Source organism: Balaenoptera physalus, assembly GCF_965194825.1.
Source record: "Balaenoptera physalus genome assembly, chromosome: 3".
NCBI classification, from domain to species: domain Eukaryota; kingdom Metazoa; phylum Chordata; class Mammalia; order Artiodactyla; family Balaenopteridae; genus Balaenoptera; species Balaenoptera physalus.
In genome coordinates, this window is record NC_138890.1 from 125,532,510 (window position 1) to 125,560,053 (window position 27,544).

General features: G+C 36.1%; 1 protein-coding gene across 3 annotated transcripts in view; it reads left to right on the forward strand.

Moving 5' to 3' along the window:
• The first annotated feature begins 9 nt into the window (after positions 1 to 9).
• The window catches only part of CENPK (centromere protein K), a 43,735-nt gene continuing 16,200 nt past the window's right edge, over positions 10 to 27,544 (forward strand). Inside the window, exons 1-7 of one of the 3 annotated variants that reach the window (XM_082457386.1) lie at positions 14 to 180; positions 4,047 to 4,101; positions 10,768 to 10,833; positions 10,910 to 11,047; positions 12,754 to 12,810; positions 16,210 to 16,282; positions 21,036 to 21,082. In XM_082457386.1, coding sequence (XP_082313512.1) covers positions 10,931 to 11,047; positions 12,754 to 12,810; positions 16,210 to 16,282; positions 21,036 to 21,082 — 294 coding nt within the window. In that variant the 5' untranslated portion in view covers positions 14 to 180; positions 4,047 to 4,101; positions 10,768 to 10,833; positions 10,910 to 10,930. Of the gene's footprint in view, positions 181 to 4,046; positions 4,102 to 10,767; positions 10,834 to 10,896; positions 11,048 to 12,753; positions 12,811 to 16,209; positions 16,283 to 21,035; positions 21,083 to 27,544 lie in introns of all 3 variants that reach the window. The other 2 variants (XM_082457387.1, XM_082457385.1) reach the window with 2 other exon arrangements.

The following is a 27,544-nucleotide window of genomic DNA, read 5'->3' on the forward strand; positions in this document are numbered from 1 at the left end:
GACACCCACAGCCCTGCTACCAATCCCGAAGCAGCGGCGCGCCTGTTTGTCAGCGGCCGAGCAAGTTCCGGGATTGGCTGGGAGCAGAACCAATCAGCAATCAGCGCGCGCGGGTCCTCGGCCGTAGAGCCGCGTCTCCCGTAGGCTGACACGACCTGAAGTCCGGGGCTCTCCTTGGTGGTAAGCGATGCGCCGGGGAGAGCGCCATAACGGTTGAAACTTGCCCCGGGATTGTCAACTCCCAGGATATGGAGCTGCAGCCCCAGTGGTGGGACCCTTACCTCCGAGGAACTGAATATCTAACGTCCAGCCAGGCCTTGAGTCCCGTTCTTTTCCGACTCTAGAATCCCACCTGTTAGGACAGAAAGACACAGGGGTGGGGAATTGAAAGAATTGGTTAACTTGCGGGCTTCCCTTCAGGTGCTCCAAACATGTCTTTTTTCCTGAGCTTCTTGTTTCTTTCACACAGTCTCTGAAGAAGGTAGTGAGCGCTTGTTACTGTGGGGCGTGGGGCGTAGGGGGTGGGGAGGGACGGGGCAGAAAACCAGTCACGGCTGGTAACCTAAGTGGCCCAGGCAGGACCATTCACCCTTCTGCCTTCATTCTGGTCTAGTTTTCCATCTCTTAATGGCCTTCTGGACTTAAGCTCTCTTCTTTAAAAAAAAAAAAAAAAAATTTTTTATTGTGGTAAAAACACAAAATTTACCATTAAAAAAATTGAGGTATAATTGGCATATGTTATATTAGTTTTAGGTGTACAGCATAATGATTCAATATTTGTATGTATTGCGAAACGATCACCACAGTTAGTCTGGTTAACATCCATTACTATACATAGTTACAGAATTGTTTTTTTCCCCCGTGGTGAGAAATTTTTAAGTCTCCTCTCTTATCAACTTGCAATTATGCAATACATGTTTTTCCTTTTCAGTATTTTTTTAAATAATTTTTTTAAAATTTATTTTTATTTATTTATGGCTGTGTTAGGTCTTCGTTTCTGTGCGAGGGCTTTCTCTAGTTGCGGCAAGCGGGGGCCACTCTTCATTGCGGTGCGCGGGCCTCTCACCATCGCGGCCTCTCCCGTTGCGGAGCACAGGCTCCAGACGCGCAGGCTCGGTAGTTGCGGCTCACGGGCCCAGTTGCTCCACGGCATGTGGGATCTTCCCAGACCAGGGCACGAACCCGTGTCCCCTGCACTAGCAGGCAGATTCTCAACCACTGCGCCACCAGGGAAGCCCTGCAATACATTATTATTAACCGTAGTCACCATGCTGTACACTATATTCCCATGACTTACTTCTTTTACGTTTGTACCTTTCAACCCTCTTCACCCATTCGCCCCCACCCCTGCCATCTTCGGCAACCACCACCAATCTGTTCTCTGTATCTGTGAGCTTGGCTTTTTTGTTTTTATTATTATTTTTAGGTTCCCCATGCAAGTGAGATCATGTGGTATGTCTTTCTCTGTCTGAATTATTTCACCTAGCATAACACCTCCAAGGTCCATCCATATTGTTGCAAGTGACAAGATTTCATTCCTTTTTATGGCTGGATAAAATTTACCTATCCATTTGTTATCTGTCTATATTACATTTTCTTTATTCATCAGTTGATGGACGCTTAGGTTGTTTCCATATCTTGGCTATTGTAAATAATGCTGCAATGAACATGGGACTGCATGTTTCTTTTTGAATTAGTGTTTTTGTTTTCTTTGGATAAACACCCAGAAGTGGAATTGCTGGATCATATGGTAGTTCTATTTTTACCTTTTTGAAGAATCTTCATTAATTTCCCATAGTGGCCACACAATTTACATTTTCACTAGCAGTAAACAGGGGATCCCTTTTTTTCCACATCCTGGCCAACACTTGTTTTTTCTTATCTTTTTGATAATTGCCGTTCTAACAGGTATGAAGTGATATCTCATTGTGGTTTTGATTTGCATTTACTTGATGGTGTTGAGTACCTTTTCACATAACTGTTGGCCATCTGTATGTCTTCTTTGCAACAATGTCTGTTTAGATCTTTTCATTTTTAAATAAGATTGCTTTTTGGTATTGAGTTGTATGAGTTCTTTATGCATTTGGGTAGTAACCTCCTATCAGATATATGATTTGCAAATATTTTCTCACATTCAGTAGGTTGCCTTTTCATTTTCTTAATAGTTTCCTTTGCTGTGCAGAGGCTTTATAGTTTGATACAGTCCTACTTGTTTATTTTTGCTTTTCTTGCCAAACCCCCAAAATCATTACCAAGACCGATGTCAAGGAGCTTACCACTTATGTTTTCTTCTAGGAGTCTTGTGGTTTTAAGTCTTACATTCAAGTCTTTTAACCATTTGGAGTTAATTTTTGTGTATGGTGTAAGATAGTGATCCAGTTTCATTCTGTCCAGTTTTCCCAACACCATTTATTGAGAAGACTGTCCTTTTCCCATCATGTATTCTTGGCTCATTTGTCATAAATTATTTGACCATATATGTGTGGGTTTATTTCAGGGCTCTTTATTCTGTTTTGTTGATCTATGTGTAAAAGTTACAATCTTAATCTCTTCTTTTTTATCCAATAAATGTAACTTGTCAAATGCCCTCCATAAAACACTGCTTCCAAAAGCCTACTGAAAGCCTTCTGGTTGCCTATTTCAAACCAGATAAGTCTCTTCTTTACTTTTGCTTTGAGGTGGATCCCAGATACAGGGAAGTAACTGCCCATAGGAAATACTTCTTAAAGGTTTTTTTTTTTCCTTAAATTTTAAAGGTTCCCATTATTTGACATGTCCTACCTTGCAAGTCTCATTTCTTCTCTGTCTTCTGCTCTAATCAGACCAGTTTCTTTTGTGTCTCACAAATTTTACATGCTCATACTTGCCTCCAATCTTGTTTCTAATGCCTTGAGAGCATCTCCACAGCAAATCTAGCCTTCACCTTTACAACTTCTCATAATCATTATCATTCTAGGGAGTTAGTACTGTGTACTGAGCACTGTACTAAGCCATTCGTTCTTACAGGTAGATTTCTTTGATCTTCTCTATTGTGAATTCTGAAAGCACTTGCAGTCTTTGTTGTATAATTTACCACATCATAGCACTTCTAACTACCTGAAATCGTATCAGGTATTTAGTTGTCCACTTGTTTATATTGTCTCTCTTCAGTGAAAATGTATGCTCCATGAGGACAGAGACTTTTTCACCTACACAGCTAGAGCCATAGTGTCTGACAAAGGGCACACATTAAGATAATGTGTTGGATAAATGAATACAGGTTAGAATTACATGGGTACTTTCTGTTACTTGATTTCATGTATATTACTCTTTTTCCAATGATAGTATGAGGTTCTTTAATTAGTATTAGGTCTTGGTGTTAGATCTTTTAAGTTTGTATGCCATAGTATCCCTAAATATAGCACTATTGTTCTTTAGTAAATGATTCGGAATTGTAGTACCAACTGGGGATCTCAAAAGATTGACTTGTTCTCTTTACAGAAAGGTAGATTTAAGGGTACAAATTGTGGGGAAAGGATAAATTTAAACCCTTAAGCGATTTTATTTATTTGTATTCTAATGCTACACTTCAGCTAACTTGTTGAATATCTATATACACATACACACACACACAGACTTTCACATTTTGCATACTGATAATGTATTTTATTGGTTAGTATTCTAAAAGCAGGGAAAGTTCAATTTGCACTTAATTTCTAAATTAAGGTATATTTAAAACAAATATTTATATAATGTTAGAATATTTTTAAGCAAAGAAGTCAAAAATTGTTAATGACTGCTTATGGCTTTGTGAACTTAACTATATCTTTTGTGTGTAGCAAGGAAGATGTTTAGTGTAAACAGTTTTGGATATGGCATAAGTTACTTAACCAGCTTTCTACTAGTTGACATTCAGTATTGGCTATTAACATTAATATTAATGTTAATAGCCAATACTGATATAGTTCTTTATATGCTAGGCACAGTTCTAAGAGCTTTACGTATATTAACTCATTTAATTGTCATAACAATCCTATAGAGTAAGTAATATTATCTTCATTTTACAGATAAGGAAACCAACGCACAGATAGTTTAAGTGACTTGTCCAAGGTCATACAGCTTGTAAGTATTGAAGCCAGAATTTAAACCAAGACAGTCTGATTGAAGAGTTCACTCCCATAAAGTTTTTTTATAGATGATGTTGCAGCAAGCATACCTATGTAGACTTATGCAAATGTATCTATCTGTAGGATTATTCCTAGGAGTAGAATTTCTGGGTCAAAAGATAAATGCATTTAAAATTTTGATGGATATTGCTAATTATCCTACAAAGGGATTGGTCTACAAACAGTGCATGCCTTTTGTTCTACACTCTTGCCAATATTGTTTTTTATTAATTTTTCCATTATTGCTAGTCTGAATGAAAAATAACTTTTGTTTAATTTGCATTTTTATGATTTATGAGTAAGGATAAGTGCATTTTTCTATATTCAAAAGGTAATTCCGTTTTTTTTTAATTCCCCATTTGTGTTCTTTACTCATTTCTATTAGATTGTTTTTATTGTTTGCCTTTTTATTGCAAATACAATACAGATGTGGAAAACCCCACACAAAATAAATGTAAAGTTTATAAATTGTTATAAGACGAACACCTTTATCACCATGCAGATTAAGAAATAAAATTTTGATAATCACTTCGGAAGTCTCTCCATTTGACCCATCCCAATCAGAGCTCCCCATCTCCTTTTACTTCCTCTCTCCCTCCCTCCAAAAGTATTGGGTTGGCCAAAAGATTTGTTAGGTTTTTTCGCTACGATGGCCCTACTAACGCTTAGTTGTCTTTAACTTCATTTGAAACAATTTTGTTAGATTGTATTGTGACAGCTGTCATATCTGCGTGCATTTAAAAAAAAACTTAACAAAATTGGTGAATTTTTGTGTAGCCATTTTAATATTGAAGATGGAAGAAAAAAAGCAACATTTTTGCATATCATGCTTTATTATTTCAAGAAAGGTAAAAACGCAACTGAAACACAGAAAAAGATTTGTGCAGTGTATGGAGAAGGTGCTGTGACTGATGGAACATGTCCAAAGTGGTTTGTAAAGTTTCATGCTGGAGATTTCTCGCTGGACGATGTTTCACAGTCGGGTAGACCAGTTGAAGTTGATAGCAATCAAATTGAGACATTGAGAACAATCAACGTCATACCACACAGGAGACAGATGACCTACTCAAAATATCCAAATCAAGCATTGAAAATAATTTGCACCAGCTTGGTTATGTTAATTGCTTTGATGTTTGGGTTCCACATAAGTTAAGCGAAAAAAACCTTCTTGACCATATTTCCCCATGCGATTCCCTACTTAAACATAATGAAAACGTTCTGTTTTTAAAACAAATTGTGACAGGTGATGAAAAGTGGATACTGTACAAAATGTGTAATGGAAGAGATGGTGGGGCAAGTTAAATGAACCACCACCAACCACACCAAAGGCTGGTCTTCATCCAGAGAAGGTGATGTTGTGTATTTGGTGGGATTGGAAGGGAGTCCTCTATTATGAGCTCCTTCCAGAAAACCAAACAATTAATTCCAGCAAGTACTGCTCCCAATTAGACCAACTGAAAGCAGCACTCGACAAAAAGTGTCCGGAATTAGTCAACAGAAAATGCATAACCTTCCATCAGGATAACACAAGACCGTATGTTTCTTTGATGACCAGGCAAAAACTGTTACAGCTTGGCTGGAAAGTTCAGATTCATCTGCCATATTCACCAGACGTTGCACCTTCAGATTTCCATTTATTTCGTTCTTTACAAAATTCTCTTAATGGGAAAAATTTCAATTCCCTGGAAGACTGTAAAGGCACCTGGAACAGTTCTTTGCTCAAAAAGGTAAAAAGTTTTGGGAAGATGGAATTATGAAGTTGCCTGAAAAATGGCAGAGGGTAGTGGAACAAAAGGGTGAATATGTTGTTCAATAAAGTTCTTGGTAAAAGGGAAAAATGTGTCTTTTATTTTTACTTAAAAACCAAAGGAACTTTTTGGCCAACCCAATAATTAATAGCCTGACTTTATAGTGATCACTTTTTTAGTTTTTTTTTTTTTCTTTTATGATTGGTTGTTGGTTTTTTCTTATTAATTTGTGGGCATTCATTATTCATTAAGGAAATTAGGTCTTGGGTGCCAAGTATATTACAAATTTCTTTCTTAAGTTTTTGGGTTTTAAATTTTAACTTTTTAATGATATCTTTGTCCATTCGGAATTTTAAAAATTTTATACAGTGATTTTACTTAGTTTTGTCTAGAAAGGCCTTTCTTAATCCAAGATCTAAAAAATGTTTTCTCCCTGTTCTTTTTTATGGTTTGGATGTTTTGAGGGATGGAGGAGTAGTATAAAGATTGAGATGTATATCTAGGCTTATTTTTCCCCACAAATACTATGCGTTTGTTAAAAAGAATGAGGGAGGTGTGTATGGGCCAAAATATACCTGAAAAAAAAAAAGCAGTATATATCATAGGTCTGTAAATGTATGACTCTAGAAAGGCTTTGTATTGTGTTTCATTGTTCAATTGCCTATCTATGTGCTGATTGAACACTATCATAATTAGTATAGTTTTTAAATAAGTTTAACATGTGGTAAGGCAAGTCTTCCCATCTTAATCTTTATGAGGGTCTTGGCTGTTTTTGGTCATTTGCACGTCCATATGAATTAGAATTAGTTTGTCAAGTGCCACAAAAACTTAGAATTTTGAAATAAGATTGAATAGATCAACTTGGGAGGAATTTACATCTTTACAATATGGAGTCCTCCAATCTATGACATATCTATTTACGTTTTTAAAAACTCTCTGTTGATAAGTCATAGATTAAGCAATATAAAATTTAAGTTTCATGTGAAAGAAGTATTTTTGGGGGGTGGGTTATTCTGGTTTGCATTTGGTGTTGTGGGATAGACATCCTCATTGTTTTTTATTGCTCTGTCCACCTCCTTAAAGTTACCCAACATTGAATCTTATGCCATCAGACTGTACCACCAATCATTTCTCCTTGCAGCAGTTATCTAGCAGGATTATGTCAGGCTCCTTCATTCCTTGAAGATTTTTAGCTCCTCTCCTGCAATACTGTTGTAATACTGTCACCCTCTCCAGCAATACTGTCGTAATTCTTGGTGATTTTAATATCCATATAGATGATCTTTCAAATAACCTGGCCTCTCTTTTTCTTGACCTCCTTTTCTCCAGTGGTTATATTCTCCATCTTAGCTACTCACTCCTCTGGTCATACCTGAGAGACTTTGTCATTCTTTCACTTTGTCTCTGTCTTCACCTATGCTGTTAAACTATAGAGGAAAACACACAACCATGTTCTACTTTCACTTTAAATTCATGACTACTAATCTCAAGTGGGCGTTTAATGTTATCTAGTAATCCTACTATTTTACCCTCTTCCACTCTCTTATATATCTATTTTATACATTTTTTTTGTTCTTAAATCTCCAATGCTTTTTCCCCATCTTCATTTATAGCTGATGACTTTAGTTACCATTTCATTAATAAAAGAGAAGCAATCCAAGTAGAACTTGCACAAGCTCCTACCAACACATTTATTCACCTACCTGTCTGTGTCTGTGCCCCTAATATTCTGCCTACCTTCCCATTGAAATGGATGAACTGTATGTATATCTATCTTAAGCCAACCCCTCTACTCGTATATTAGATCTAATTCTTCTCTTTCCTCTTCTTTCTCTTCAACATCAGCAATGTTTGCTTCTCTTACTGTATCATATAAAGATGCTGTATTTCCTCCTGACTTAAAAAAAGAAAAAGAAAAAACTCCACCCCATATCTCACTACAGCTGGTACCTCACTTCTCCTTCCCTTTAGAGAAAAAAATTCTTGAAAATGTTTTATGTACTGGATATGTCCAATTCTTTTTGCCTTCTATTCTCTCTTGAGTCTACTTCAGTAAGGCTTTCACTTACACCATTCTCCTGAATCTACTGTTATGAAGGTTAACAATGACTTCCATTTTTGTTATTTACTTTAATGAAATTGTGTGACAAGTTACTCCAAAACTTATGTAATAGGAGTGGGACGGGCGTGCAGCCATTGGGGCACGACTCTTAGCATGGCGGTTAGAGGTCCTGCTCCAGCAATGGTCAGTCTTGCAGTGGTCCTCACGGCAGAGAGTACAGTGCGAGGAGGACTGTGGGCTTCTCCCCAGACCCTCGGGCCTCAGGCTGGTGGGTGAGCTGGGGGGCCCAGGGACAGGCTAAGGGCTGTGTCCCATTGAGCTCCAGAGCCCTCGCCCTGGCCACCCACTGGCCGGGCCCAGGCCTTGAAGCAGCAGTGAACCTCTGCCCTATCCCTACCTCCTCGACCTAATGGTGGTGGCAGTCTCCATGGGTCACGGTCCGAGGAACCTGGTTTGGATGGCCTGAGGAGCCTGAGGGCAGGTTGGGTACTGGGCGCCTTGCTCCCTCAGTGATGATGGATGGGCAGGGTCTGGGAACCTGGCCCTGAGGGCGCCGCCAGCTGAGATCTGTCTTTTCAGCCAGGCCTGGGCACTGGCGGGAGGGCCCAGACTGGGTGCAGGATGGACGCTCCTGGGCAGGATAACTGGCCTGCTCCTGGGCAGGATACACAGGATACACGCCCCCACACAGGGGGGCAGGATAACCCCCTTCTCTTAGCCAGGGCCTGGACCTCGGAGGGTGAAAGTTGAGCCTTGGGACCTTGCCCTCTCTTGTCAGAACAGAGGATAACGTTTGTTTTGTTGGAGGTTTACGGGAACATTGTGACCTGACCGTGACCTGACCTCAAGAACAAAGGACCTGACTTGAAGAAGTTTGCAACAACTAACCACGCCCATCCCTCACCTTTCCTATAAAAGGGCTTTCCTGAAACTTTTCAGGGAGTTCCGGGTTTTTAAGGATAAGCCACCAGTCTCCTTGCATGGCCCCACAATAAACCTTTCTCTGCTCCAAACTCTGACGTTTTGGTATTGTTTGGCCTCGCTGTGTGTCGGGCACACAGACTTGCATTCATTAACAGAGATGTAAAACAACCGTTTATTGTGCTCAGTGATTCTTGCATCAGGAGTTCAGACAGGACATAGGAGGGACAGCTTGTCTCTGCTCCACAATGTCTGGGTTCATATCTAGAAGACTCAAAGCCTGGGGGCTGAATCATCAGAAAATTTGTTCACACGTGTATCTGATGGTTGATGCTAGCTTTTGGCTGGGAACCACAGTTCCTTTCAGTGTGGGCTTCTCCAAGTGGTCCCTTTATTTGTGCTAGTTTGGGCTTCCTTATAGGATGGCTGGGTTGCAAGTGTGAGTATTCTGAGAGAGAGACAGATGTAAGCCTTTTATGACTTAGTCTTGGAAGTCATGTGACATCACTTTCATTGTATTCTATTAATATAAGTAGTCAGAAAGTCATACTCAGGTTCAAGGGGGAGGGTAAAGAGGCTCTGCCTCTAGTTGGGGAGTGACAACCTGAAATATTGCTGACTATTTTTGGAAAATACAGTCCCTTATCCATATTGCCAAGTAAATTGTCAATTCTCTGTTTTTATCTTATTTGACCTATCACTAGTAGTTGATAGTTCATCACTCCTTCCTTGAGCACTGATCTTGGATTTCAGGACATCATACTCTTTTTTTTCCTTTTACCTTACGCGTCACTCCTTCTCAGACTATTTAGGTCACTCCTTCTCAGACTATTTCCTCATCTCTTCAGTCTCTCCAGGTCTGGAACTCTTCTCATTTCTATCTGTACACTCTTCCTTTTCTGATCTCACCTATCCTCATGGCTTTAAATATCTGTATGGGGATGACTCTCAAATTCTAGCTCGAAACTTTCCCATGAACTGCAAACATGTATATCCAGTTGCCTAAATAGCAGCTCCACTAATAGACACCTTAAATTTAGCACGTCCTGAACTGGATTCTTAATTAGCATCACCTCATGCCTTGCTGAATCTGTTTCTTCTATCATCTTCCCCATCTCAGTAACTGGCAACTCCATCTTTCCAATTGCTTAGGCCCAAACTTTTAAAATAATAATTGATTCATCTCTTTCTTTGACACTCTATAAACAGACTGTTAGGAAATCCTTTTGGCTGTATCTTGGAAATATATTTAGAATTGGACATTTTGTACTCTCTCAATATTATCCTGGTCCCCATCTTACTTGGATCATTGCAGTAACTTTCTAACTGGTTTTCCTACTTCTCTCCTTACTGGCTGTAGTTATCCAGAGTTATAATGTTAAAATACAATTCAAATCATGTCATCCCTCTGTTCAAAACCCTCTAATCACTTAACATCCCAGCCTATGTCGTTAAAATGACTTGCAAAGCCCACATGATCTCATCCTTATTATCTCTCTGACTTCATCTTGTATTCTCTGTCTTACTCTGCTCTAATCACAGTGGCTACTTTACTGCTTTAGGACACAGCAGTCATGTTCCTTCCCCAAGGCCTTTGTACTTACATTTCCCTCTGCCTGGAGCCTCTTTCCCTAAATATCCACATGTCTTACTTCCTTCTCTCCTTCATGTTTTTGCTAAGTTGTCAACCTCTCATTGACCTTATATGACCACCTTATGTAAAATTACATGCCCCTGTCTGAGCACTCCCTGTGTTTCTTCCTTGTCTTGCTTTTCTTCATTGTACTTACAAATTATTTGATATGCAACACTATATTTTTAAAATCTTTTTATTTATAGCTTCTTTATATTTGTTTTAATCTTTTTAGTTTATTCTGTTTTCCTCACCTAGAATGTAAGCTCCATGGTTGGAGGAATTTTTGCCTATTTTCTTCACTGTTACATCATTAGCTCCTAGGTGAGTATCTGACAGGTAATGGGTATTCAACAAATATTATTAAATGAATATTTTTTACTTTAGTTTTTCTTACAAGGCTAAGAAAATCACAAGGCACATGTCAGTGAATCAGCAACATCTAGATCCAGATAGTACTACAGATGTGGAAGATGTTACAGATGCTGAAGAAGAACTTATTAAAAAATGTGAAGAAATGTGGAAAGATATGGAAGAAGTAAGTATCAAGACATAAAAGTGATATCCCAATTACTTACTATAAGATTGAATTCCATTTCAATGATAGACTTAGGAAAGAAATAATTATGCTGGATTCTGAAAGCCATTATATGATAAATAGTTATATATTTTTTAGACCTATAAGCATTCATTTAAGAAACTTTATACTAGGTGAGCTGTAGAAAGAGAAAAAATTATGGCAGTCCCTACCCTGAAGGAGATTATCATCTAATGGAGGCAATAACAAATTATATTAGAAGTGTGGTGGTAAAGTTCAAAGACTATACTTAGGAGGAGTACTAAGCCTAGACTGAAGGGGCCAAAGATAGCTTTCTTAAAGAGGAAATAACTGAGTTCATTTCTAAAGAATAAATAGGAGTTAGCCTGTGAAAGTGGAAGAGGTATACAAAGCAGAAAGAACAAAATATTTAAATGTTGGGAGAGTTTAGAGAACTCTAAGTAGAATAAAAGGATTATAAACATGAAGTGACCTGATGAGATATCTTGATTGAGAAAATAACTGGTGGTTTTGAAGAAGATGGAATGCAGAAGAGTGAGACTATACAAAGAAAGAATATTTAGGAGTCTCTAGTAGTAGTCCTGTAAGAAGTACTGAAGCCTAAGTCTTGTCATTGCAAATAGAAAAATGGATTCAAGAGATGCTAAGAAGTTTGGACCAAAAGGACCTGGAGGTTAATTGTTGTGAAATGGGGAGGGGGAATTACACATAGTTTCAGGTTCCTGGTTTGGGCTATTGAGTGGTTGGTGAGGTTATTTCCCAAGATAGAGAATATAAAGGGGGAGAACACATACTTATGGAGTTTGAGTGAAAATATGAATTAATTTAGAAAATGTTGTGTTTGAAGTATATGTACATTTTCTGAGTTACTGGGGTAGAATCACTTCTGGTGCACTATAGTATGCTGGTAAAAATTTGTTTTACTTAAAATAGTGTAATGTATAATATAGGCCACAGACGTTTTTTTACATCCTATTCTTCCCAGTAAGGTTTCAGATTAAGGCAGGTTAGTGGGGGTTGTTTCTTTTAAAAAAAAATTTTTTTTAACATATATCCTTGCTACTCTGTATCGTTACTGTATTTTCAAGATAATTTGTATTGCTTTTGAAATTTTTTCAATATAGAAATTTGAATTAAAAAAACTGAAAATTTTTTTTGATGGGAAAATACTGCACCTTGAAATAAGCACAAATAAAATTTAAATTGCCCATATTTTTACTCAGATATAATCACTATTAACAATTATGGATTTTTTTTTTTTAATGGCATAGTAGCAATGTCTCCTGTTGGCTTTATTTTCTTATGATCTTAACTATCTTCTTACCTCTTTTGTTATCTTTCTGTAGTGTTTGCCCCCTTGTTCTTTTATTTCCCATTTTTCCATTATCTAGTTTCTAATTCACCCTAGCTATTAATTTTTGTTTTTGTTTTTCTTATGCTCATCTTTTCATTCTGTGTTGAGTTAAGCATCCACTTGTACTTTTGATGTGTTCACGTTGGGTCCTATTTGGCTGCCTTCCTGATCCTCTTGCTTAGGAAGTAAAGAATTTAAACAAACTCTTCTCGTATATCAGATATTTGTATATTGTTTTAGAGGAATATTACATTGGTATAAAAGGACAAGGAAAAGGAATTGTTTGTGGTGTATAGTGTGTGACTTGCTTTTCTTTACTTTTTAAATCAAGTGTCAGAACAAATTATCGCTTGTTGGAACTGAGACACTCACTGATTCAAATGCTCAGGTATGATTCTTTTTGTTTTTCCGAAAAGTAGGTAAGTGGAATTTATTGTTTTAGATAAGAAGTGTGTCATCTATATTTATGCCAAGTATAATAGCTTTGTTAAACCTGTATGCTTAATGATTTGGAAAATTTTCTACTCTTTCTGATTTAAGAGGAGTATTCTAAAAACTTTTTGAATAATCTGTTATAAATAAATTCTTTATTATTTATCTTTTAACAACTACACATACATTCAACTTTGAGTGAATTGCTCATTGTCTGCTATTATGATACCGTGTTAAAAATTAGAACAAAGACTGTCCTACTTTGTGTTAGGTGCAGTAGCCACAGTTATTTTACTGTCTGTGTGGAATCTTAACTGATTTTACCCTAAGCTTAATAAAAGGATTAAAATATTCATTTCAAAATGCAAAGACCTATGGAATTGGTTTAGAGATACACCAGTGGTTCAGTGCAACAGATTAAGAATTTAAAATATGACAAAGATGATAGTTCCAATCTTTGGGAAAGGGATGAATTAGTTAATAAATGATAGTGGTACAACTGTATATCCATCTGGGAGAAAATAAAATTGGACTTCTATCTTTCATTATATAAACATAAATTCTGGATGAATTGCTATGAAAATCTTACAAGAAAAGCTGGAGACTATTTGTGCAATCTAGTTAGAGACCAGGGGAAAATGTCTTGGCTGATAATAGAAATTTAGACACAGTAAAAGAAAACTTAGATACATTTGACCATAAAAAAAGTTAAAAATGTTTTAGTGATAAAAATTCTAAGAACAGATTTAAATATACAAATAATTCCAATGAAAGTTCTCCAAAACTAGTGGGAGCATGTCAAAAGACATCAGAACCAATTGAAGGCACTTGGCTGTCCAAATTTAGTATCATGTGAGCATTAAAAGAAATAATGGCTTCAATTGATTATAATGATGTGAAAACATAAAAATCTATGAGCATAATGATACTCAGTAATAAATGAGAATGAGAGAGAAAGAGGAAAAAACTAATTTGTCACTTTTGGAAGTGCCTATTACACCAGATCTTTAAAAATTGGTGATAAAAAATTAAGCCATCTTTTATAAAAAGCTTTTTATCCATCAATAAATAAATAGTGTTCTTTTGTACAGGGTAAAATTGAATATTTTATTTGGAAAAATATTATACAATAAATAAATAATTATCTGGTTTCCTTGGGAAATGTGGTCCTTATGTTGTAGAAATTGAGACCTACTGAATCAGAGTCACTAGGGATGAAGCCTGTAAGTTTCCTGAATGATTTTCAGGCAGTAAGCCAAACACTTGGTTTTGAGGGAAGTGCTTATGTAGTTGTAGATAATCAGTATCCTGAGATAGTCAATAATAACATTATCTAAAGAATCCACAAAATGTCTTTTCCTATTTTGTTAGAGATCCCTAATATTCCTCCCAGGTTTGATGATTCTCTAGGAACACTCACAGTACTCATAGTCATACTCATGGCCGGGATTTATTGCACTGAAATGATACAGAGTAAAATCAGCAAAGGGAAAAGAAGCATGGGTTGAAGTTCAGAGGAAACCAGGCACAAGCTTTCAGGAGCCTTTCCCAGTGGAGTCACACAAGACGTGCTTAATTACCCCAATGAGTTGTGACAATGAGTGTGAAATGTTGTCTACCAGGGAACCTCATTAGAGACTCAGAGCCCAAAGTTTTTTGTGGGGGGTAGTCACATAGGCACCCCTTGCCTAGCAGTTATCAAAATACCAGACTCTCAGGAGGAAAGCAGGTGTTCAGCATAAATTGTATTTTCTCACACTTTAGGCACAGAGAGCCACTCTTGTGAGTTAGGTTGGTGGGAACCTTCTGAAGCCAGATGCCAGCCAAGGGCCAACCTTCCAAGCAGGCCTTTAAGCATAATTTCAGGCTTGCTTTGTTAACTCTTTTTGGCATATCTGTTAACTTCCAAACTTCAATATTAAAACTAAATCCATTTTCCAAAGCAAGAAGTTAGATACTTAAATGAGAAAATGGCAGGATTTCTCAAATATGTGTGTTTAAATCACTTTAGAAATACTACTGTTATTTTGTTTTTCAGAAAGCGTTTAATTTTATATAAGTATCAGAAATAATTTGGGTGTTTGCTTTAGCTGGGCTTTAAAAGGTAAGAGCTGAGTTTCGTCAGTATAGTATGAGGTTAAATTACAGTTTTTTAATAGGTTCAAAGATAAGTATCAGTAATTTTATATATTTCAATCTAATATGTTCAGGAAAAGTGATATAGACACCTTATCATTATGATAGTTTTGCCTAGTTTAAATAGTACTTTTTAAGTATTTGTTATCCTTTTCTAGTAGTAATAATAATAATTAACATTTATAAATCACTTTATAGTTCACAAAAAACTTTTTTACATTCTTATTTAATTATCTCTAAGAAAATAATGTTAAAATCTTTTTTGGTAAAAATTTTAATACCTGTAAATGCATTTTTATATAATTATATAAATCTTTCAAAGAGACTAGGATTTTCTTCTCTGACTGTTCAACAGCCAGCGTTATGATCCAGAGCAGGGTCTTTGAGCTCCCCGCTCTGCATCATAAAAATTTGTTAAAAAAGAGTACTTGGTGTCCTTTTAGTATAAATATTACAGGAATACCTATTGCATTTTTGAAGTGTGAATTTTTGATCTGTTTGTCTATGTATAAAAATTATATAGAGGAGATAAAAAATGTTCTGAAATTTAAGCATGCGTAAGTTTTAATTTTATGGTCTAATCAGGCAAGAGATTTATCACACAGATTTATAATTATCAAATTTACAATGATTGGAATCACCTAATATTAGAAACATTTATCCTAATTTATTTTTGGCTAAAGGGGTACACAGTTTACAAACTATTGTGTAGTAAAACTGGTTTTTATATGTGATTTGTGGAACCAGTCTCATTTTATAATTGTCTTTATATAAGTATTGATATTTAAACTTATTTTTAACTGCTCAGCTAAACATACTTGCAATTTTTCTGAAAGTGCATAGAAAGGAAAAAAAAAAGCATATTTAAAGCAAATTTGTTTAAAAAATGTTGGCAAGAAATAACATTCTTTTTTTAAAAGAATATTAATTTAGGGAATAAACTTAATGTACTTAGGTTTTTTTAGGTTGAATGGAGAAGTTAGAATTGATCATTTTTAATAATGTATTGCTGGTGTAATGGCAATTTATAAGCCATTTAAAGGAAAATTCTGTTAGGAGTGATAAATTTTTTATAGTTTAGATTGCTATTATGTTAACCATTTATGTTAGGAACTTGTGTTAAAGTATTAAGACTGTCTACACTTTCGTCTATGAATAAATATGAATATTCCACAAGAAATGACTTTGTTTTATTCTCTTATTCTTTTTTTTTTAATAGCTGTCATTATTAATTATGCAAGTGAAATGTTTGACTGCTGAACTCAGTCAATGGCAGAAAGAAACTCCTGAAAGTAAGATTCTTATTTTTAGGCTTATATTTTTGTAAACAAATTAATGGTGAATTAATTTAATGATCACAAGAAGAATTCAAGGTCCATTTACCCTCTTGAAATTGCCTAATTTCCATTGCTATTAGGAAGTCACCTTATTTTTCTTTTTTTACACACATTATTTCATAGTTCATTATTATTATAGATGAACATATCTGTCTCACATTAGAATATAGTAATCTTGATTATGGAGATTTTATTACAGCCATCACTGTATCCTCATAGACACTGTTTAAGTGCTCAGTAGAAACTGTAAATTGTTTCTTAATGAATGAAACTTACCTAGTGGAAGAGAGAAATTATTTTAGATACTTACTTACATAAGGGCCACATAGATTTTATGTTGCCTTTTGACTTGTCCAACTGAGGCCAACTATATTTTTGCCTTTGGTTGAGCAATAGAAAATGGCTTAAAGGGGACTTCCCTGCTGGTCCAGCGGTCAAGACGCCACACTCCCAATGCAGGGGTCCCAGGTTCAATCTCTAGTCAGGGAACTAGATCCCGCATGCTGCAACTAAAGATCCTGAATGCCTCATCTAAAGATCCTGCATCCTGCTATGAAGATCCCGCATGCCACAACTAATACCCGCTGCAGCCAAATAAATTAAAAAAAAAAAAAGCCTTAAAAATCTGTAGTTATAATACCTAACTAGGAGATATTTTTCTATTATTAAAGCCTACATTCCTTTATGTGGTATGTATGTCTGTATTTGGTCTTATATATGGATTGTACCCTCTTTTTTCATTTACATCTCCCTTCTGCTTTCTCCTGCCCCTCTGTCCTCTTTCTTTTAGGTGCCCCCCCATCCCTTCTTAGTTTACTCTCCATTCTCTATCCCAGTTATTAGGATTCTTTTCTCCTCATTCTCTTCCCAATTTTATCTGCATTCTTGTTTTAAACTACTATATTCATGCCAATGTCCACCATTGTTTTGTGTCTTCACTACCACCTAGTAGTTTTTTTTTTTTTTTTTGGCTGCGTTGGGTCTTCGTTGCTGCGCATGAGCTTTCTCTATTTGCGGCGAGTGGGGGCTACTCTTCGTTGCAGTGTGCTGGCTTTTCATTGCAGTGGCTTCTCTTTTTGCCGAGCTCGGGCTCTAGGTGCACAGACTTCAGTAGTTGCAGCACACAGGCTCAGTAGTTGTGGCGCACGGGCTTAGTTGCTCCACGGCATGTGGGATCTTCCCGGACCAGAGCTCGAACCCGTGTCCCCTGCATTGGCAGGCGTATTCTTAACCACTGCACCACGAGCGAAGTCCTCACCTTGTAGTTTTTTTAATTTCAGCACATCAGATAGGTATGTATATACAATTTTGATTTTAATTTGCATTCAACTGTTTATCTTATTGCCTCCTCTAGCATTATATTGGGCATCTCAAAGACTGCTCATACTCTGCTATTAAAATGTTGGTGTTCTCCAGTTGACTGTGTTCAGCGAATTTTGCTTCTTACTCTATATGCTATTTCAACATTATATTTTCTGCTCCTGTTTTTATGGGTTATATCTGTATTAATGACTTCTATATTAGTTTGCTAGTGCTGCCATAACAAAGTAGCATGACTGAGTTGCTTAAACAACAGATTTTTTTTTCCTTCACAGTTCTGGAGGCTAGAAGTCCAAGATCAAGGTGTTGGCAGGGTTGGTTTCTTCTGAGGCCTCTCTCCTTGGCTAATAGATTATCATCTTTCTGTGTCTTCACATGGTTACCTGTCTGTGTTCTAATCTCTTTGTACAAGAATGCCATTCATAATGGAGTAAGGCCCAACCTGATGACCTTGTTTTAACTTAATTACCTCTTTAAAGATCCAGCCCCAATATAGTCACATTTTGAGGTACTGGAGATTAGGGCGTCAAAATCTGATTTTGGGTGGGGTGGGAGAGGGTAGGGGGTTAGGGAGAGGACACACAATTTCCACAACAACTTTCAAGTCTGTGTATCCAAACCAGACTTCTCTGTAACATCACACTTACATATCTTTCTACCTTCTAGACTTCTTTTCCAAATTATTCTATGGATGCCTCAGATTCATGAACTGATTGCCGTTCCCTGACACATTGAATGGAATCTATTTGATCAGCTACAAATTTAAGAGTCCTTTTAGATTCTTCTAGATTTTCCCATTTCACATATAGCTGGTCGTTAAATATTGAGCCCTACTGCCACAGATTTACTTTAGCCCTTTATCACCAATCCACTAGTTTGTTAAAATAGACTTTTTACCTCTTGATCAAGAATTTTTGTTATTAATTTTAGAAATTTTCAAACTTAATGAAAAGTTGAAAGTCCAGCTTCATTCTTTTGCATGTGTATTATCTAGTTTTCCCAGCACCATTTGTTGAGAAAGCTGTTCTCTCCCCCATTGAACTGTCCTGACACCATTGTCAAAAATCAATTGATGGTGGGGGGGGAGTCAGGGGGGGGAGTGTGATGAGTTGGGAGATTGGGATTGACATATATACACTAATATGTATAAAATGGATAACTAATAAGAACCTGCTGTAAAATAAATAAATAAAATTCAAAAATTCAAAAAAAATCAATTGATCATACAGTGAGGATTTTTAAAAATATTTATTTATTTAATTATTTTTTTGTCTGTGTCGCGTCTTTGTTGCGGTGTGCGGGCTTCTCTCTAGTTGTGGCCTATGGGTTTTCTCTCTCTAGTTGTGGCACGCAGGCTCCAGGGCACATGGGCTCTGTAGTTGTGGCATGCGGGCTCCAGAGTGTGTGGGCTCTGTAGTTTGAGGCACGTGGGCCCTCTCGTTGAGGCGCTCTAGCTCAGTAGTTGTGGCCTGCTGGCTTAGTTGCCCCGCGGCATGTGGGATCTTCCTGGACCAGGGCTCGAACCTGCATCCCCTGCACTGTAAGGCAGATTCTTTACCACTGGACCACCAGGGAAGTCCCTACAGTGAGGATTTTTATTTCTGGGCTCTCTATTCTATTGGTCTATATCTCTGTCTCTATGCCAGTAGCACACTGTTTTGATTATTGTAGCTTTGTAGTAAGTTTTGAAATTAGGAAGTGTGAGACTTCCAAATTTGTTCTTTTTCAAGATTGTTTTGGCTATTTGCAGTCCCTTGAGATTCCATGTGAATTTTAGGATGGATTTTTCTATTTCTACAAAAACATCATTGGGATTTTGATAGAGATTACATTGAATCTGTAGATTGCTTTGGGTGTTATTGACATCTTAATAACATTAAGTCTTAACAGTCCTTGAACACAGGATTTTTTTTCTTTTCATTGGTGTGTCTTTAATTTCTTTCAGCAACATTTTGTAGTTTTCAGCATATAAGTTCTTTGCCTTCTAAATTAAATTTGTTCTTGAGTATTTTATTCTTTTTGATGCTATATGTCAAGGAATTTAAAATTTTTATTTTTCTTATTTTCATAATCTTTTACATACAGACCTTGTACTGCCAGCACTGAACACACTGACCTGTTGGTCAAATACCCACCTTGCTTAAGGTTGCAAATCCCATACACTGCCACACTGGAAAGATTATTAAAATCTTTATATTCTTAGAGCCTGTCATATTGTATCAGTTGAAATGATTGTTTTAACATTGAAGTGCTACTTTTGGCCACACTCACCAAGAGGGAGATTTTTGAACTTTATGTTTTTAGAATCCTTTTCATTGTATAGCCATCCTAGGGCTACCTATAATTAGTTCTAATACAGGGCCTATGAAGTACATAGCTCTTTTCTATTAGAAAACCCTCTAGAATGGCAAATAGCTTAGAAAGTTTTCAGTAGCATATCATTTGAGAAATTTAAATAGCACTTTATTAAGAAAGATAAACTTTTCTTAGTATGAGTTGAACTTTTCTAAGTATAAGGGATTTGATTTTGCTATGTAAATTAATTAAGGAATATTAGTTTATACTCATTAGACTGGCAAAAATTTTAGAAGAGTTTATAGTATCTTTTGCTGTTTTTTGTTCATTGCTTCTAGAAAAATTAAAAAAAAGAATCTAGCATCCTGTTTTAAAATTCAAAATACACATTTCCTTCTATGAAATTCACTTTCTGAGAATCTATCCCACAGGAATGAGAGCACCAATATATAAAGACATAAATAAAAGAATGCTTCCTGTGTCGTTGTTTTTTGAGGCTAAAAACTAGACACAAAGTCAATGCTTAATCAGTAGTGAAATCCCTGAACACATTTGGTGTATTTACCCTGCGGAATATTATGCAGTGATTTAAAATTATGAATTAGACTTACACCAGATGAATATACAGGATTTCCATGGGGTTTTTTTTGGGTGAAAATAAGAATAATGTGTATGATATTATCTCATTCTTGTAAAACCAGCAATAACAAAATTAATAACACTTGCATGTATATGTACAAATATGTACAAATATGTATATATGTATGCATAGAATCATGTAACCACAGAAATATTTAAGGAACACACTGTAGATTATTAATTTTGTTTTTGATGGATTGGGAAAATAAAATGAGAAAAGAAAAAGACACTGAAAATAAAATGCATAAATATCACATTTGTCTAAAATGATATATAAGTTGGCTATATAAGATGTTAAATTTAAAAATTTCATAAAAACTGTACACATCTCATAAAAAGTTCTGTAATATATAAATGGAAAGGGAAAGGTATCTCAGAAACCACGAAATCAAATTCTTGATTTTTGAGAGTTAACTAAGCATATGTATAATTTTGATTTGTTTTGTTCCTGTAGTGATTCCACTGAATGAAGAAGTTCTGGTAACATTAGGAAAAGAAGAGGTAAGTTACTGAATTTATAGTAATCCAAAATAACTTATAACTAGAAGTGTTTTGGATAAGCTCATGCCATAACGAGTAAGATGAAACCACTTTAAAACTGTATTAATTATGTTTTATTGAACAGGATATTTTAGATGATTTGAATTTTGAATTAAATATGTAAAACTTACTCTTGTACTTAATTTTTAGTTGATTAAACTCTTCATAATAACAGCAAAAAGGTTAAACATAGCTAAATGATCATACATGTATATCTGTCCTCAAAACTTAACATAAATGTCAATAAAGATTTTTTAAAGTGTCAGTTTATTAGATCAAAGTATAGGAGAGAAGATAGAGGCAAAGAAGAATTTTAAACAAGGTTGTAGAGCATGGAAATAGATAAGTATCTGTGTTCCAAGAGACAGAAGTAACGATGACAAGAGAGATTATCTGCCCTACAGAACTTAAGAGAAAGGCTTTGAATTTGAAGGAACCTCGTACTTCAAAATTCAGGGTTCAAGTGTGGAGCTAAAAACAAGGAGATTTTTTTAAAGTAAGAACAGACTACTAGACCTTCTCCCTCTCTCTTTTGCAATCAAGAGGCTAACTTTTACCCACACACCTAAAAACTGGAGGTATATGGTGTGGAGACATTAAACTAATGAGGCTTTGGACTCAGCACACCAAGTTGGGTGTTTAGTAGGGGTGGTGTGAGATCAAAGGTCAGAAAGTTCAAGTTAACATTTTTATACTGTGTGGTGAAGTACCAGCTTCTTCCCTTGATCTATCTCCAGGGGTCCTACAGTATGGTATAAAAGTAGCTTCAGACTGGAGATAAAATAATCTCTGGAAAATCTAAATGGCCCGAGAAAAAAGGTCTATAAGTATTAATATATGGGGATTCCCAGTGAAAAGCAGGATGGCCATCCATCAAAAAGCCATTTATAAACAAAGTTTGTTTTTGAGCTTTAAATGAGAATACCAACTTTTATTCAACGTAGTGTTGGAGGTCCTAGCCACAGCCATCAGACAAGAAAAAGAAATAGAAGGAATCCAAATTAGAAAGGAAGAAGTAAAACTGTCACTGTTTTCAGATGACATGATTCTATACATAGAAAATCCTAAAGACACTACCAGAAAACTACTAGAATTCATCAATGAATTTGGTTAAGTTTCAGGATACAAAATTAATATACAGAAATATGTTGCATTTCTATACACTAACAATGAACTACCAGAAAGAGAAATTAAGGAAACAATTCCATTTACCATTGCATCAAAAAGAAACCTAGGAATAAAGCCACCTAAGGAGGTAAAAGACCTGTAATCAGAAAACTGTAAGACACTGATGAAAGTAATTGAAGGTGACACAAACAGATGAAAAAGATATACCATGTTCTTAGATTGGAAGAATTAATATTGTTAAAATGGCCATAACTTCCCAAGGCAATCTACAGATTTAGTGCAATCCCTATCAAAATACCAATGGCATTTTTCACAGAACTAGAACAAAAAAAATCTTAAAATTTGTATGGAAACACAAAAGACCCCCAATAGCCAAAACAATCTTGAGAAAGAATGGAGCTGGAGGAATCATGCTCCCTGACTTCAGACTATGCAGCAAAGCTACAGTAATCAAAACAGTCTGGTCCTGGCACAAAAACAGACACATAACTCAATAGAACAGAATAGAGAGCCCAGAAATAAACCCACACACTTACGGTCAATTAATCTACAGCAAAGGAGGCAAGAATTTACAATGGAGAAAAGACAGTCTCTTCAATAAGTGGTGCTGGGAAAACTGGACAGCTACATGTAAAAGAAGGAAATTAGAACATTCGCTAACACCATATACAAAAACTAAAGATGGATTAAAGACATAAGTGTAAGACCAGAAACCATAAATCCCCTAGGAGAAAACTTAGGCAGAACACTCTTTGACATAAATCATAGCAATATTTTTTTAGATTTGTCTTCTCAAACAAAGGAAGTAAAAACAAAAATATACAAATGGGACCTTATTAAACTTAAAAGCTTTTGCACAGCAAAGGAACCATCAACAAAATGAAAAGACAACATACTGAATGGGAGAAAACATTTGCAAATGCTATGACTGATAAGGGGTTAATATCCAACATATATAAACGACTCACAACTCAACATCAAAAAAACAAACAAGCTGGGACTTTCCTGGCAGTCCAGTGGTTAAGACTCCATGCTTCCACTGCAGGGGGCATGTGTTCAATCTCTGGTTAAGGAACTAAGATCCTGCATGCCATGTGGTGTGGCCCCCACAAAACAAAACAAAAACAAGCCAATTAAAAACTGGGCAGAAGTCCTGAATAGACATTTTTCCAAAGGGGACGTTCAGATGACCAATAGGCACGTGAAAAGAGGCTCAGTATCGCTAATCATCAGGGAAATGCAAGTCAAAACCACAATGAGGTAACACCTCACACCTGTCAGAATGACTGTTGTCAAAAAGAACACAAATAACAAGTGTTGGTGAGGATGTGGAGAAAAGGGAACCCTCATACACTGTTGGGAATGTAAATTGGTGCAGCCTCTGTGGAAAACAGTATGGAGTTTTCTCAAAAAACTAAAAATAGAACTGCCATATTACCCATAAATCCCTCTGCTGGGTATATATCAAAAAAAAAAACAAACCACTAATTCAAAAAGATACATGCACCTCATTGTTCATAGTAGCATTATTTACAGTTGCCAAGATATGGAAGCAACCTAAGTGTCCATCAACAGATGAATGGATAAGGAAGATGTGGTGTATATATGTAATGGAATACTACTGAAGCATAAAAAAGAATGCAGTTTTGCTGTTTACAGCAACATGGATGGACTTGAAGAGCATTATGCTAAGTGAAAGAAGTCCGGCAGAGAAAGACAAATACTGTATGATATCACTTATATGTGGGATCTAAAAATATACAACAAACTAGTGAATATCACAAAAAAACAGACTCACAGATACAGAGAACAAACTAGTGGTTACCAGTGGAGAAAGGGCAGCGGGGAGGGGCAATATAGGGGTAGGGAATTAAGAGATACAAACTATTAGGTACAAAATAATCTACAAGGATATATTATACAACAGAGGGAATATAGTCAATATTTTATAATAACTATAAATGAAGTATAACCTTTAAAAATAAAACTAAATAAAAAATGCAAAAAACTAGTGAATATAACAAAAAAGAAACAGACTCAGAGATATAGACAACAAACTAGCAGTTATCAGTGGGGAGAGGGAAAGGGGAAGGGCAATATAGGGGTAGGGGATTATGAGGTACAAACTGTTATGTATAAAATAAGCTATAAGGGGACTTCCCTGGCAGTCCTGTGGTTAAGACTCTGCACTTCCCCTGCAGAGGGACGTGGGTTCGATCCCTGATTGGGGAACTAGGATCCTGCATGCAGTGCGATGCGGTGGGGGGCAGTTGGGGGGAAGCTATAAGGATATATTGTACAACATAGGGAATGTAGCCGATATTTTATAATAATTATAAATGGAATATAATCTTTAAAAATTGTGAATCACTATATTTTACACCTGTAACATACGGTATTGTATGTCAACTATACTTCAATTAAAAGAAAATGTTGAATGGCCAGCCGATGATCATTGACATTTGTGAAATGCCTCCAAATGGAAAGGCGGAAACCCAAAACAATTGATGAAGATGACTCTTAAGAAAATAGAGGCAATTCAGGGAACAAAGAGAATTTAATAAAATAATATCTTCCTAATTTGATTAATTCTATTTTATCAAGTTTTATTTTAAGGCAGCAGTCCCCAACCTTTTTGGCACCAGGGACCAGTTTCGTGGAAGACAATTTTTCCACAGACCGGGGTTGGGGGTGGGATGGTAATGTGAGCATTGGGGAGCGATGGAGAGTGGCAAAGAAGGAAGCTTTGCTTGCTCACCCACCGCTCACCTCCTGCTGTGCAGTTCCTGTCCGCAGCCCGGGGATTGGGGACCCCTGTTTTAAGGTTTGTGCTCAAATATAAGAAATACTTGTCCAACTTAAGGTCACAAAGACTTTCTTGCCTTTTTTTTTTTTTTTTAGAAATTTTAATATTTTAGGTTTCACATTTAGATCTATGATCCATTTTAGAATAACGTTTGCATGTGGAATGAGTTATTGATAAAGGTTCTTTTTTTTTATGTAGATACTAATTATTCTAACATAAATTGTTGAAAAAACTATCTTTTTCTTTTGAATTTCCTTTGCATATGTGTTGAAAATTAATTGATCATATATGTGTGGATCTATTTCTAGACTCTCCATTTGTTCTCCATCCTATGTGGTGGATATATCTTTTCCTTTGTTCTGTATTTCTGTCTTTAGGCCAATACTGTGTTGGTTTGTTTAGTGAAGCTTTGTAATGTCTTGAAATTAAGTAGTATGAGTTCTCTAACTTTGTTTTTTACCAAAATTGTTTCATATTTTCATATAAATTAGAGTTGGCGTGTCATTCTATCCCATAAAGAAGCTTACTGGAATTTTGACTGAGATTGCCCTGAATCTATAGTTCAAATTGAGGAGAAGAGACGTATTGAGTCTCAGTCCAGACCCATGAGCACTATATGGTCTCTGCATTTATTTAGGGCTCCGTTTATTTGTTATTTAAAAAATTTACCTCACCAATGTTTTGTAATTCACTATATCAACAGACTAAAAAAGAAAAAAAGCATTTTATCATTTCAATAAATTCAGAAAGAATAAGTGACAAAATTCCATATTAATTCATGATTCAAAAAAAGACTTTATAAATTGTGATAGAAGTGTGCAGGTCTTGAGGGACTTCCCTGTCAGTCCAGTGGTTAAGACTCTGCGCTTCCACTGCAGTGGGCACAGGTTCAATCCCTGGTCGGGGAACTAAGATCCTGCATGCCACAAGGTGCGGGCAAAAAAAAAAGAAAAAAGAAAAAAGATGTGTGCAGGTCTTGTATATGTTTGTCAGATTCATCCCTTTAGTATTTCATATTTTTGGTGCTATTAAAATGGTATTCTTTTTTAAAATTTCAATTTCCAATTATTTATTGCTGGTACATTCAAATACAATTAATATTTATATGTCGATCTTGTATCTAGTGAACATGATAAACCCCTTTATTCTAGTAGCTTTTTTGTAGATTATGTAGAATTTTCTTTTATATTTAATTAATTAATTTATTTATTAATTTTTAAATTTATTTGGCTGCATGGGGTCTTTAGTTGTGGCAGGCAAACTCTTAGTTGCAGTATGCATGTGGGATCTAGTTCCCTGACCAGGGATCAAATCAAGGACCCCTGCACTGGGAGCACAGAGTCTACACCACTGGAACACCAAGGAAGTCCTCTGTAAGATTTTCTACATAGCTAGTCACGTCATCTGAGATCAAAGGCAGTTTTACTTATTTCTTTCCATCTGGATGCTTTTTATTTCTTTTTCTTGGCTTATTGTACTGTCCTAGAATATTTAGTAATGTATTGAATAAAAGTGGGGAGAACGGACATTTTTGCCTTGTTCCTGATCTTAGTGGATAGCATTCACTCTTTGACCATTAAGTGCGATGTTAGCAGTAGGTTTTTCGTAGATGCCATTAATAAAATTGAGAAAATTACCTTTTATTAGAATTTATGAAGAATTTTTCAAATCATGAATTAATATTGAATTTTGTCACTTATTTCTAAATTCACTGATTTCAACTGTTTAATTAACTTGATTCCTAAGATAAACCCCACATTGCTATAATGTATTAATCTTTTTTATTTATTGATGGATTTAATTTGCTAAAATTTTATTAAGATTTTTGTGTCTATTTTTTTTTAAGTATTTATTTATTTATTTATGGCTGTGTTGGGTCTTCGTTTCTGTGCGAGGGCTTTCTCTAGTTGTGGCAAGCGGGGGCCACTCTTCATCGCGGTGCATGGGCCTCACTATCGCGGCCTCTCGTGTTGCGGAGCACAGGCTCCAGACGCGCAGGCTCAGTAATTGTGGCTCACGGGCCCAGCTGCTCCGCGGCACGTGGGATCTTCCCAGACCAGGGCTCGAACCTGTGTCCCCTGCATTGGCAGGCAGATTCTCAACCACTGCGCCACCAGGGAAGCCCTGTGTCTATGTTTTTGAGAGATATTGGTGTGTGGTTTCCTTTTTTGGTGACATCTTTTTCAGGCTTTGGTATCAGGGTAATACCAAGCTCATAGAATGATTTCAGAAGTATTCTTTCTTCAAAAGAGCTTGTATAGAATCAGTATTATTTATTCGTTAAATGTTTCTTAGAATTTATAGGTGAAGTCGTCTGAGGTTAGAATTTTTTTGGTGGGAAAATGTTAAACTAAATATTCAGTTTCTTTATGGCTAGTCAGGTTATCTTTCTCTGAATGAACCTTGGTAGTTTGTGACTTTCAAAGAGTTTGTCTCATCTAGTTTGTCAAATTTATTGACAGAAAATTGTTCATAGCATTCCCCCATTA